Source organism: Delphinapterus leucas, chromosome 10 (assembly GCF_059928025.1).
Source record: "Delphinapterus leucas isolate spDelLeu-1000000601 "Yukka" chromosome 10, BTC_Dleu_Yukka2, whole genome shotgun sequence".
In the NCBI taxonomy this organism is placed as follows: Eukaryota; Metazoa; Chordata; class Mammalia; order Artiodactyla; family Monodontidae; genus Delphinapterus; species Delphinapterus leucas.
In genome coordinates, this window is record NC_143138.1 from 53,113,931 (window position 1) to 53,128,145 (window position 14,215).

The following is a 14,215-nucleotide window of genomic DNA, read 5'->3' on the forward strand; positions in this document are numbered from 1 at the left end:
AAAGACAGTCTCTTCAACAAGTGGTGCTGGGAAAACTGGATAGCTATATGTAAAACAATGAGATTAGAATAGTCCCTCATACCGTATACAAAAATAAACTTGCAATGATTTAAAGACCTACATGTAAGACCAGAAACCATAAAACTCCTAGAAGAAAACATAGAACACTCTTTGACATAAGTCATAGCAATATTTTTTTGGATCAGTCTTCTAAAGCAAAAGAAATAAAAGCAAAACTAAATGAATGAGACCTGATTAAACTTAAAAGCTTTTGCACAGCAAAGGAAACCATTGACAAAACTAAAAAAACCTACAGAATGGGAGAAAATATTTGCAAATGATGTAACAAGGGGTTAATATTCAAAATATATAAATAGCTCATACAACTCAATATCAAAAAACAAACAACCCAATCAAAAATGAACAGAAGACCTAAACAGACATTTTTCCAAAGAAGATGGCTAACAGGTACATGAAAAGGCACATGAGAAGATGCTCAACTTTGCTAATCATCAGAGAAATGCAAATCAAAACCACAAGATATCACCTCACATCTGTCAGACTGGCTTTCATCAAAAAGTCTACAAATAACAAATGTTGGAGAGGATGTGGTGAAAAGAGAACCCTTGTACAGTGTTGGTAGGAATGTAAATTGGCACAGTCACTGGAAAACAGTATGGAGGTTCCCAAAAAACTAAAAATTGCACTCTTGGCTATATATCCAGAAAAAACAAAAAGGCTAAATCAAAAAGATACATGCACCCCAATGTTCATAGCCACACTATTTACAATAGCCGAGACATGGAAGCAATCCAAGTGCCCATTAACAGACAATGGATTAGTAAGATGTGGCATATATACACAATGGAATATCATACAGCCATTAAAAAAGAATGAAATTCTGCCATTTGCAGCAATATGGATGGATCTAGAGAATATTATGCTTAGCAAAATGTCAGACAGAGGCAAATACTATATGATATCACTTATATGTGGAATCTAAAAAATAATACCAATGTTTTCAGACTCATAGAAAACAAACTTGTGGTTACCAAATGGGGGAGGAAGGGGAGAAGGGACAAATTAGGGGTACAGGATTAACAGATACAAACTACTATGTATAAAATAGATAAACAACAATGATATACTGTATAGCAAGGGAATTATAGCCATTATCTTGTAATAACTTTTAATGGAGTATAATCTTGAAAAATGCTGAATCACTGTGCTGTACACCTGAAACTAATATAATATTGTAAATCAACTTTTTGAATAAAAAATAATAAAGATATAAGAAAAGAAACAAGAAAATAGAATATTTGGTATTTTAGGTAATAGGAAATGCTAGGGAGAAAAAAGCAGAATGGGGATTAAAAGAATATGTCAGAGAGTGTTGAAATTTTCATTTGGATAACAATTGAAGACCTCATTCAGAAAGTAATTTTTTTGGTAAAAACTTGAAAGGAATGGGAGAATTTACTGTACATATCTGAAAGAAGAATATTCAAAGCACAGGAAAAACCAAATGTAAATGACCTGAGGTGGCAGCATGCCTGGTGGCATCTCTGAGGCAAAGGCTAGTGTTGAGGGAGAAAGGAAGAGATGGTAGGAAATGAGGTTAGAATATTAAGAGTAGATCATGTAGTGTCTTAAAGTCATAATAAGGGCACTGACTTATGTATACATGTAACAGTTTCATTTAGATATAATTCGCATACCATAAAATTCACCTTTTTAAAGGGTACAATCCAGTGGCTTTTTGTATATTCACAGAGTTTTGCAACCATTATCATAATCAATTTTAGAACATTTTCATCACCCCAAAAAGAAACCCCATACTCATTAGTAGTCACTCACCATTCCATTCTCTCATCCTCCTCTCCCCCAGACCTATGTAACCATTAATCTACGTTCTATCTTTATAGATTTGCCTATTCAGGGCATCTCATGTAAATGAAATAATATCTGTCCTTTGTGACTGGTTTCTTTCACTTACCATAATGTTTCCTAGGTTTATACATGATGTAGCATGTACTAGTACTTCATTCCTTTTTATAGCTGAATAATAGTTCATTGTATGGCTATATTACATTTTGTTTATCCAGTCATCAGTCTTCCAAAGTGGCTGCACCACTTTGGAAAACTGTTTTCCAAAGTGGCTGCACCATTTTACATTCCCACAGTAATGTGTGAGGGTTCCAGTTTCTTTATGTTCTTGTCAACACTTGTTACTATCTGTCTTTTGGGTTATAGCCATCCTAGTGGATGTGAAGTTGTATATCATTGGGGTTTTGATTTACATTTCCCTGATAGTTAATGATGTTCACCATTTTTACATGTGCTTATTAGCTGTTTGTATCTCTTCTTTGAAGAAATGTCTGTTCAGCTCCTTTCTTCATTTTAAATTTGGTTATTTGTCTTATTAAGTTGTAAGGGTTTTTATATATTCTGGATACAAGTCGCTTATCAGATATATGTATTTTTTTCCCATTTTGTGGGTTGTCTTTTTACTTGATGGTATCCTTTGAAGCATAAAAGTTTTTGTAAGTCTAATTTACTTTTTTTGTTGTTGTGCTTTTGTTATATATCTAAGAAGGCTTTGCCTAATCCTGGATTACTTTTGATAACTCACAATATCTTAACTTGTGGCTAGGATTAATTTGAAGATACTAAACTATACCTTCTGTCACCTGCTGGCAATATTCATTACCCTAATACTGCAGTATTCAAAGTGTGGAATGTGGAGCCCTCTGGTGGGAACCAGAGATTCTTTTAGAGTGTTTGCAAGTCCAAAACTATTTTCATAATAATAAGATGTTATTTGCCTTTTTCACTGTGTTGATATTTGCACTAATGGTGCAAAAGCATTGGCAGGTAAAACCACTGGCAGCATCATGACATTGTAGCCTCTGGGAAATTTCATTGTACATTCTTTATTTATTTACAAAAAAAGAAAAAATATATATATATATTTATTTATTTGGTTGCACCAGGCCTTAGTTGTGGCAATGGGCTCCTTAGTTGCGGCATACATGTGTGATCTAGTTCTCTGACCAGGGATCAAATCCGGGCCCCTTGCATTGAGAGTGCAGAGTCTTAACCAGTGTGCCACCAGGGAAGTCCCCTCTTTGTACATTCTTTAGGATATAGAAGAAAAAAGTTAAAAACAGATATATAGTTGACCCTTGAACAACATGGGTTTGAACTGCGCGGGTCCACTTATAGGTGGATTTTTTCAATAGTAAATACTACATTACTACACGATCTGATCCGTGGTTGGTTGAATCCACGGACATGGAACTGCATACTTGGAGGGCCAACTTAATTTATAGTCGGATTTTTGACCACATGGACGGTGGGTGTCTCTAACCTCGACGTTGTTCAAGGGTCAACTGTAATTCTAGAAATTCTTTAGAAGTTAAAATTATTTACTTTGGTATTAGTAGTAGTATTACAAAAATAGTTTTGACCTCATAGGCCCCTTGAAACAATCCTGAAGCCCCTTTAGGGGTCCAAGGACAACACTCCAAGAACCACTGTACTGCCATAATAGATCCTTTGATGGAAGAATTATTTGAAATGCACTTTAAATTTCTACCAGTATCACATATATTGAGGAATCTTTGATCTAATTAAATATTAATTTGGGGGGGGTTGGGGAGAAGGAAGGATTGTCCTTGCAGCAAGTAAGGAGAATACTGGGGATCTTTTTCCAAAGAGGTGTCTCCCCGAACTGCAAAACTGGGGAAGTTTTAAACTAAGGGTACGTGCATATTCAGGAGGGGGCTTGAGCTGAGGAGAATTCAGCGTAGAATTGGGGCAAAGGTCGACAGAGTCCAAGCTTTAGTTGGTTGAAGTCAAGAGGGTCAACATCATCATTCCATCCTCCACCTGAGTGGGGGTCTTATTAGTTCCTGCAGAACTGGTGTCAGGACTTACTGAAGCTCAGGTTCTTTATGCCTTGTCACAGAAAGAATCCACTGAGAGACAAAGTGATCGGTAAAAAGTGGCTTTATTTAGAGAGGTACACATTCCATAGACAGAATGCGGTCCATCTCAAAAAGTGAGAGCGGCCCTGGGAAAAACACACTCCACGGACAGAGTGTGGGCCATCTCAGAAGGCAAGAGTCTAAATATTAATATTTAATTTAGTTTTTGTATGTGACTATAAGTATATTTTAAATTAGTACATTATTTCTGTTCTTAACTTTTTTTTTCTAAATTCTGTGATGAAAAGGCTGCACATGCATATAATCAGATTGTGGCCCTTAAAATAACTGCCAAAATGAAGCATTGAATCCTAGTTTGGGTGCAAGAACAATAGTCAAGATCTGTCATATGACATAACAGCTGGGGTAATATCTTTATCATTAAACTAATTATGTGAATTTTTCTAGGTTTTAGCCTACAGTAATATTTCTCCCCAACTATTCCAAGCTCTGTAATAAACTATGACTGCTAAACCATAAGGTGGGTGGGAATGATATTGTTGATAATCATCTTGAGCACATTCATAGGTAAGAGTTCTGAAACTTAACTCGCAATTTCTTGAGAAGGGATATTTTTTCACACGTAAATTTTCCACATGTTTAAGAATGATAATATTCTTTGGATCCTCCAAATTAATTCTGAGCTGAATTTAAATGTTAGCTATAAAATTAGATTGAATTGAAAAGCTGGTTACATTACTTCATAGCACATGACCCATGAGAGGCCCTAGTATGCAGATGAGGAAGTGACAGTGAATTTGGAGTGGCATTCAACTCTGGAGGTAATAGAAGCGTCAAGCAGAAACTCTTAGAGAAGCTGAAAGAAGCTAAAGCATTTAAAAACATACTAAATGGGTGAGTTTAAATACTATAGTTATTCCCTTAGTTGCAAAACTTAGTTGATTAGAAGATTTTGTTCATGAATAAATGATGTAAGTTACACTCAACATGGAAAATGCATTTCTTTGTTTCACTCTCATAATTCTAAAATCAGCTTTGTCTGTTAAAATATGTTTAATGTAGCTTGGCTGACACTTTTGACCAAGTCAGTCCCACTTCTCAATTATATGCAAGAATGATCCTTTTCCAACATTCAGGTATTGATCACAACATCTCTTCCTTTTTTCCTTAAATAAACCAAGACATTCAAATAAATATATCTTGGAACTGCTAACAATGTGTGCATGTCCCATAAAGTAAAATGAGCCCCGTTTCAAAAAAAGTATGAGGGAGGAGGGCTTTTGTAATGCAGATATACCATTGTACCGTGGATACATTTTAGTACATGAGCTTTTTATTACATCATGTCATTGTGTAGGTGTGAGTACTGCTTATATAATATTTGCACCCAAAAGTGTATGTATACAGGGACACACACACACAAGCTTACACACACACACACATTCTTGTTTGATAACATTTTGTGTTTTATTATATAAACTTTAAATATTTTCAGAAAAGAGCAAAAGTTAATTTTCTCTACATGACATTTTTAAGTACCATAGATAATATATAAAAAATGTTTTCTGATTAAAAATACATTTTATTTTATATTAAGTATCACTTCTTATCTTGGAATGTTCTCAAATATCATAGCATGAGAGAATCACAGCGGCTATGTGGATATAAGGTAAATATTCAGTCTTTCCTACTTCATCTCCCTCTCCACGTTGACTTCTGGCACTTAGGAAGGCTTGGTATATCCCAGCTCTTTAACCCTTGGTGCTAATGTTTAAGCAGCTTCTGGGACTAAGTGTTGACGTGGGAGTGTCAGGGAAATGGCAGGGCCGGAGGAGGCCAGAGGAAAGAGAAGAGGGAGGATAGGGTTATCTATTCCTAAGAGATGGGAGAGACAGTGTCTGACACCTGGGAACACTGAGGAGGGAGTAACCCCTAAGGGAATATGGCCCAGGGTTTCTCCCAACTGCTTCTAAGCAGTTTTGTTTTTCTTTGTTGAAAGCCCTGGGTTTTGCAGTTCAGGGCTTCATTATTTAGCACATCATGGAGCCATTATTTTCCGAGAGATTTTTCTCCTCTTTTTACCCTAGACCAAAAAAAGATGGCAGCAGCAGACCATGGTGTACCTCTGCAGTCTGTTTTCCAGTCTCCACAGCCACCTTCTGCCTCCACAGGTCCCACCCAAGCATTCTCAGAGCTGCAGGAATGAGATTTTTTTCCAACTTCTTTCCTCATGGTGACTCCTCATGTACCCTCTAGAGGGCTGTGGTAAACTGTTTCTCTGTAGTAAAAATGCCTGTGATACTCTTCTCTACTGCCTCTCTCACATATAAGATGGCAATATTAAAATTCCTCATATTGAATATACTGTCATATTTCCAAAATTATTTACATGGTAAAATAAAAATATATTCTTTGAATATGCAGAGCTGTATTTTATATTTTATGTCTTCAACTGTGTTTAACAAGGAAGGAATAGAACCTTGGGTTAAGATGGGAGGAAGAACCTCACAGGGCTGATTTACAGGTAGAAAGTCAGGATTGGAGGCAGTTGGTTATTCCAGAGACAGGATCTGGTGGATTGTAGGTGTGTTGGGTGGTAGTTGCTCTGGAGGAGGAAAGGTGGTCGTTGCTCTGTGTGGAGTATATGTCCTGAAGAACTGATGGAACATGTTGGTATCTAGCAGTGTGGAAGGGACCTCTCTAGGGTCTAGGCGCTGTTCCCTGGAGACTCTGCTGCCCATCAACAGTCTCCCATTGTTTTTTTCATACTATTTCTCAGGGTCAAACAACTGCAATTTCACCAGTGGGCTATAGTCGCCGGGGGGTGGGGGGGGTGGTAGACAATATTTGAGGGGCTTCCTAATAATGTAAAAAGTCTATCTCTGGAAGAAAGTCATTGAAATTGGCCTCCATAACTGAGGAATGATTCAGCAAATAAACTCATAAATCATATGGTTATGTATATGTTTCTTTTGATTAGGTACAGCAAAGATGAAAAGGCAGGAGTGTTGCCCCAGCCTGCTCCAGTGTTTGGCATTCTTTATTGTGTGAATTTGAGGAAAGAGATGAGCAAGGTTCTTAGATCAACCACACAGCTTCTTGCAGCCTCTCCCAAGCAGAAGCAAAGGGAACGGGTTGAAGAGCTGTGCTGCCGAAGTGGCTGCTGGGAGTGGCAGTAGGTGTTTGGTGTCTCCTGCTGGTCAGTGTTGAGCAGTTAGGGGGCAGGTAGCCATGACCAGCTCCTCTGAAGCCATGCCCCCATGCTGCTCCCTTGGCTGGTAGGCTGTGAGGCACCACCCCTCCTTGTGCCCTACAGACAAGACCCTTGTGAGCCTGAGCCAGGCTGGAGCGAAGCCTTTCAGGCTTTATCCGCTGCCTACCATATTTCTCTCACTTTCTCTTCTCTGGGCCACTGGTGGGTTTTGTATAGGGGTAGGGGTGTCGGAAGTTAGGGTTCAGAAGCTCAGAGGTTGGTGGGAGGGCTGGGCCCCACTCTCCTCAGAGCACGAGGGCCCGCACTGGGGGGCAGGCTCTGAGGTGTCTGAGCCTCACCCAGAAAAAAATCCACCTCAGGGGATCGAAATACCCTCTGGCCAATGACCCTGGGCAGTTTTTTCCCCTCAGTGACTAACTGTAACATGGAGACCAGCTGGGTGGGAATGAGGTCGTTGGACTCTGGGCTCCAGCTCCCTTCTGGCGTCAAGCATCACCCCTGGGAGGAGTAAGGTGTGTAATCAACCATCGATCTGTTTGAGATGATTGGATTTGTTCTTTCATGAACGCTGGCCTCCACTTGACTTCACACTAATACATTTGTTCATAAAAAGAGAATAATGCATATTTTATTATTCAGAATTTGGCAGTACTTGTGTGTTATATTTAGTTCCTTGGATGCAAAGAGGAAATTAGCTGTTGTCTCCTATCCTCACCTAACGGGAAGGAAAATTGTCAGGGTTAAATCCAAAGAAGGGGTGCTGCACACTGGCTAAGCTGGCCCTGGTGTGCTTTGGGGCAGAAGAAAACCATCAGGAGCTCAAAAGAAAGCAAGGAAGTGGAAGGTGACTATCCCATGGGGTGTTCCCAAGAGCTGCCTACTGGATGGAGCCTACAACACATCCACATCACTGTGCTCAGAGGTAGAGCTAACGTTCAATTAGAAAGAAGAGCATTGGGCTTCCCTGGTGGCGCAGTGGTTGAGAGTCCGCCTGCCGATGCAGGGGACACGGGTTCGTGCCCGGGTCTGGGAAGATCCCACATGCTGCGGAGCAGCTAGGCCCGTGCGCCATGGCCGCTGAGCCTGCGCGTCCAGAGCCTGTGCTCTGCAACGGGAGAGGCCACAACAGTGAGAGGCCCGCGTACCATAAAAAAAAAAAAAAAAAAAAGAAAGAAGAGCATTGATGAGATTATGGTTTCTCTTATTTCAAAGAATTCTGATGCCAGTGATGACGTCAGCCTGTGTCTGATCTCAGTTACCATTAGTGTCCCTCCCTGCCTACTACACTGAGCATCACCATCCCAAACAGGTTTCCTGCCCTTTCTCTATTCCTTGCCTCTGACCCCACTGTTTCCTTAGCCTTGCCAGTCAGTCCTTACGTCATGCCTTCATTTGGCAAATATGGTTGGCAAATATCAACCCTTCTTAGGAGCCTTCCTTCATTCTAATAAGCAGAGCCAGGTATGATTTCTGTTCTGTTATAGAATTGTGCTCATATCTCACTTACTCAGTATTATACTTTATAAAATTATCTCTTTATTTTATTATACAGTTCTGTTCAACCTTATTTTACATAATATTCTATCATAACTATCTTCTTATATTGTCATCTCCTCCACTGGATTGTGAACTGGTGCCCTGAAACATGGACACTTCCTCTTGAAATCACCATTGTCCAGTATGTAGGAGATGTTCAGGAAATCTTGTTGAATCATTGAATTAATTTTCACCTAGGAGAATTGGTCACAACTTAAATTCTTAGGAAAAAATCTCTTGCTTTTGTTGTTGTTGTTTGCTAGGAAGATTGCACATTATTCCATTATCATTTATTACTAATTGTATTTTCTATTTGGTGAATTGTTACTTTTGTACTTTTTGCCCATTACTGAAGTCTTAAGTTTCTTGGTTATGTCATATAAAGTAATTTGTGTAAGATATTCATTCAGTGAATAATTTTGAGCATATCCCATGTGTGACATTGTTTTAGGTGCTAGAGATGTGTAGTTAGCAAAGAAACAAAAATCCTTGCATGGCAACCTAAATGTCCATCAACAGGGGAATGGATAAAGAAGATGTGGTACATATATACAATGGAATATTACACAGCCATAAAAAAGAATGAAAGAATGCTATTTGCAGCAACATGGATGGACCTAGAGGTTACCATACTAACTGAAGTAAGTCAGAGAAAAACAGATGTTATATATTAATGCATATATGTGAAATTTAGAGAAATGGTACAGATAGATCTACTTGCAAAGCAGAAATAGAGACACGTAGAGAACAAATGTATGGATACTAAGGGGGGAAAGGGGTGGGAGTGGGATGAATTGGGAGATTGCGGTTGACATATATACACTACTATGTATAAAATAGATAACTAATGAGAACCTAAAATAGATAACTAATGAGAACCTACTGTATAGCACAGGGAACTCTACTCAGTGCTCTGTGGTGACCTAAATGTAAAGGAAATCCAAAAAGGAGGGGATATATGTATGTGTGTAACTGATTCACCTTGCTGTACAGCAGAAACTAACACAACATTGTAAAGCAGCTATAGGCCAATAAAAAAAAAACTCCTTGCATGTTTGGTAGAATTTTCCTATAAAACCATCCTGAGGGTTTTTTTGTTTTTTTTTTTAACTTTGTTTTTGTGCAAAGCATTTAAACTACTGATTCAATTTTTGAAAGATTATGTCAGTTTTTATTTAATTTTTGACTGATTTTTACTTCTTTTTGAGACAATTTTGGTAGGTAGATTTTTCTAGGAATTTATCCATTTCATTTAAGTTTTCAAATTCATTGTAATAAAATCATTCATAATATTTATTATCTTTTAAGTCTCTGCTCTGTATTTATTTCTCCCTTTACATTCCCAAGATTGCTTCCTATTTTTTCTTTACTTATCTTCCTAGAGGTTTGTGAATTTTGTTATTGTTTTCAAATACTTTTATGGGTCTATTTTACTTTCAATTTCTTTTTTAATTATTTATTTATTTATTTATTTATTTATGTTTGGCTGCATTGGGTCTTCGTCGCTGCGCTCGGGCTTTCTCTAGTTGCAACAAATGGGGGCTACTCTTTTTTTTTTTTTTTTCGGTACGCAGACCTCTCACTGTTGTGGCCTCTCCCGTTGCAGAGCACAGGCTCTGGACGCACAGGCTCAGCAGTCATGGCTCACGGGCCTAGCTGCTCCACGGCATGTGGGATCTTCCCGGACTGGGCACGAGCCCGTGTCCCCTGCATCGGCAGGCGGACTCTCAACCACTGCGCCACGAGGGAAGCCCTGGGGGCTACTCTTCATTGCGGTGCACAGGCTTCTCATTGCGGTGGCTTCTCTTGTTGCGGAGCATGGGCTCTAGGTGCGCGGACTTCAGTAGTTGTGGCATGTGGGCTCAGTAGTTGTGGCTCATGGGCTCTAGAGCGCAGGCTCAGTAGTTGTGGCACACAGGCTTAGTTGTTCCACGGCGTGTGGGATCTTCCCGGACCAGGCATCGAACCTGTGTTCCCTGCATTGGCAGGCGGATTCTTAACCCCTGCGCCACCACGGAAGCCCCACTTTCAATTTCTGTTTAACTAATTTCTCTCTTACGTTTATTATTTTTTCCTTAAACTCTTCTTCTTCTTCTTCTTTTTTTTTTTTTTTTGCCACACCGCACAGCTTGCGGGATCTTCCCCGACCAGGGATTGAACCTGGGCCACCTCAGGGAAAGCCTGGAATGCTAACCACTAAGCCACCAGAAAAGTCCTTCCTTATACCCTTTTTGAGTTTCTTCTACTCTTCCTTTTTCTGCAGTTTCTTTTTCAAGTTAAACACTTCTTACCAATTTGTAGCCTTTCTTCTTTTCTGGTATAAACATTTAAGGTCTAAATTATCCTCTAAGAGCCTCTTTAGCTGCCGACCACAATTTTTGTTGTTGTTGTTTGTTTTTTTCGGCCGCACTGCACAGCATGCAGGATCTTAGTTCCCGCACCCACACCCCCTGTAGTGTAAGCTTGGAGTCTTAATCACTGGACTGCCAGAGAAGTCCCAGACCACAATATTGGATAAATGATATTTTATTATCATTCAGTTATAAGTGTTTTCTATTTTCTATAGTACTTTCTTTGACATCCAGGTTACATGAAAATGTGTTTTCTAGTTTTCAAATATGCAGTAATTTTTAGTTATTGTCAAAAAACAAAACAAAACAAGCCATTTGTAATTTAACTGTTTGCAATCTATTATTTCCTTTCCAAAGTTTTGTCTGTTTCTTCAGACCTCCCCTGTAATATAGTTTGTTCAAATGCTTTCTTGACCCAGTTTTGAGGACCGGTCAGTTCCCCTTTTTGAGGAGTTAGGTCCATACCCCAGTCACTTCCCCCATTAGCCTCTTGTGTGTACTCTGGGATCACTAGGAACCAGCCCTAATTGTCCTGGGGACTGGGAATCAGATGACTAGGGACAGCTCCTCTGCTCCAAGCCTACAAAGTTTTTCAACTGAGCCAATCAACAGAGAACTCTTGAAAACTAACTAACCCCACCCTGCTTGCCATACATAAGTTGCCCCCTACAGCTCTAGCTTGCTGTTACTGTCCTTGGGTGCAACCCCTGTGTGGCCTGCCTCACAGCCTTCTCTCATTTTAAGCTGTAAGTAACAGGTCTGACACCAAATTCTGGATGCTTTATCACCTCTGCTCTGCAGCAGAGTTCCATGGAGCTCTTCCTGAAGGCCTTGGGAGTTTTTGCCTTCCAGTGTCAGACACGCTGGGTGGCTATGGTACCTGTGGCCCGGGGATTGTATTTTGATGTCTTTGGTCGTGGAATAAGGTTTGTTCCGCTAGGGGGCGCTGTAGGCTCAGGCTATCGCTTTGTTTCTTGCTGAAGGTCTGTGCTGTGCAGCATATGACATACCACCTTGCTTTGGGGGTGGGTTTGCTCTGGGTATTTTTTTGTTGGTCACCTTCTCTCTGGTCAGGTTTCAGAAACTTAGCTCAATAAAAGATATTGTCCATGAAAATGTCAGGAGGGTAGGCGTTAGCCCTGACTGTGTCTCTGGCTGTGTTGCCTTGAGTGCACCACCTTCCTTCTCTGGATTCTTTTTTTTTTTTAAACCACTGCTAATCTTTTAGTAGACACAGCTTTCTGAGTTTTTTCTGTACATGGATCACTAGGTAAGTATCTTTGTAGTTTTACAAAAATGGACTGATGCCGTATATATGGTTCTGAAAACTGGTTTTTTAAACATTTTACAATGCACCATAAACATTTTTCCATGCAATGGATGAAAATCTGCTACTGAAACACACAGGGCTGCAGTTGGATAAAGAGAGTGACACCTAAAGTATAGTATTAGCATAAGGTTAAATAAAGCACAAGGCCTTGCAAATGCCTGCCAGGGGCACTACACAAAAGGAATGTCTTCAAAGCCCCTTTGTGGGGCCCTGCAGCCACCCCTGAGTTCCCTTGGGCCCCTCGGGTGGAAGGGGTCCTGTAAACTTTTTTGCATCCAATTTCTGTCTGGTTTTCTTCACCTCATCCTCCACCCTGGCCATCTCGTCAAATTCTCTTATCATCGCTTCATTGCTCAAATGCATATCGTGTATGGCCTCCTCGTATTCCTTGAGACACTGAGCCAGCCCCTTGTTGGTTTTTCTTTTGGCCTTCCTGGGTACATGATCCCCAGCTGGGCACTTTCCTGCAGCCCTTGGTTTGCTGGCTGGCTTTTCTTCTTTTGGCTTTCCCTCACTTACTGGCTTTCCCTCACTCACTGGCTTTCCCTCGCTCTCTGGATTTCCTTCTTTTGGCTTTGCCTCACTCTCTGGCTTTTCCTTATCCTTTAGTACTTCCTCATCTTCTGTCTTTCCCCTGAGATCTGTCCTTCCCTTGTTTTCTAACTTTTCCTTGTCTTCCACAGTACAAGCTACTCCCGGCTTTCCCGCAACCAGTGGCTGTTCTTTGTTTTCCATCTTGCCTTGGTTCTCAGGCTTTCCTTCATTTTCACTGCGAGGATTCAGGACAGGTTCCTCCTCCTTCTCTAGCCCAGTAGAGCACTGGGAACAACAGACACGTACACCTGAAAGAGCCTGGAGCAACAATTAGGGGCTCCCAGACGGCTCCGGGTCCGACAGCAGGCTTCTCTGGATTCTTAAAATTTCATCCTTTATTCTTTTTTTTTTTTTTTTTTTGTGGGTGGGGATATTGTTTAGTTTTGAATCCCCTACTGGAGGGAAAACCTATTTAGTATTTCTCCAGGACACTATCATTTTTACTTTGCAAACCTGAAGACCGACTTTCTCCAGGGCAGTAACCTTTGCAACTTGGAAATCTGAAACCTGCTTTTTTTTTTTTTTTAAAATTAATTAATTTATTTATTTTTGGCTGTGTTGGGTCTTCGTTGCTGTGCACGAGCTTTCTTTAGTTGCAGTGAGCAGAGGCTACTCTTCGTTGCGGTGCGCCGGCTTCTCATTGTCGTGGCTTCTCTTGTTGCAGAGCACAGGCTCTAGGTGTGCGGGCTTCAGTAGTTGTGGCACGTGGGCTCAGTAGTTGTGGCTTGCGGGCTCTAGAGCTCAGGCTCAGTAGTTGTGGCTCACGGGCTTAGTTGCTCTGCGGCATGTGTGATCTTCCTGGACCAGGGCTCGAACCCGTGTCCCCTGCATTGGCAGGCGGATTCTTAACCACTGCACCATCAGGGAAGCCCTGAAACCTGCTTTTAACCTGAACAGCAACTCAGAAATTGATTGTGGCCCACTGCGTCTCAATCAAAATATTTCCTGGATTCCTAGTTATGGCTAAGGGCAACATGCCAGGCTCACCCATTTCAAGAGAGAAAGCTATTCCTGTGTGTTTTATTTATCCTACTAATTTTCACAGCTGGTGCCATTTTGAGCACATATCTGTACCAGGCACCATGCTAAGTGTTTTACAAACATTAGGTCATTAATCCTCCCACAATCCTCAGGCTTTATCACCCTTTTTTACAGATGAGAAAATTGAGGTTCGTATAGCTAGTACATGGTGGCCCTGAGATCCAAACCCAGATTGAGCAGGCCTCAAAAAGCAAGTGCC

The 14,215-nt window shown here is 40.5% G+C and overlaps 1 protein-coding gene across 1 annotated transcript; it reads right to left on the reverse strand.

The window, feature by feature from the left end:
• Positions 1-9,165: 9,165 nt before the first annotated feature.
• LOC111164300 (transcription elongation factor A protein-like 4) lies at positions 9,166-13,377 on the reverse strand. The gene is given in 2 exon segments (XM_089918979.1): positions 9,166-12,660; positions 12,662-13,377. Coding segments are annotated over 2 exon segments (564 nt in total). The 5' UTR covers positions 13,117-13,377; the 3' UTR covers positions 9,166-12,551.
• Positions 13,378-14,215: the final 838 nt, after the last annotated feature.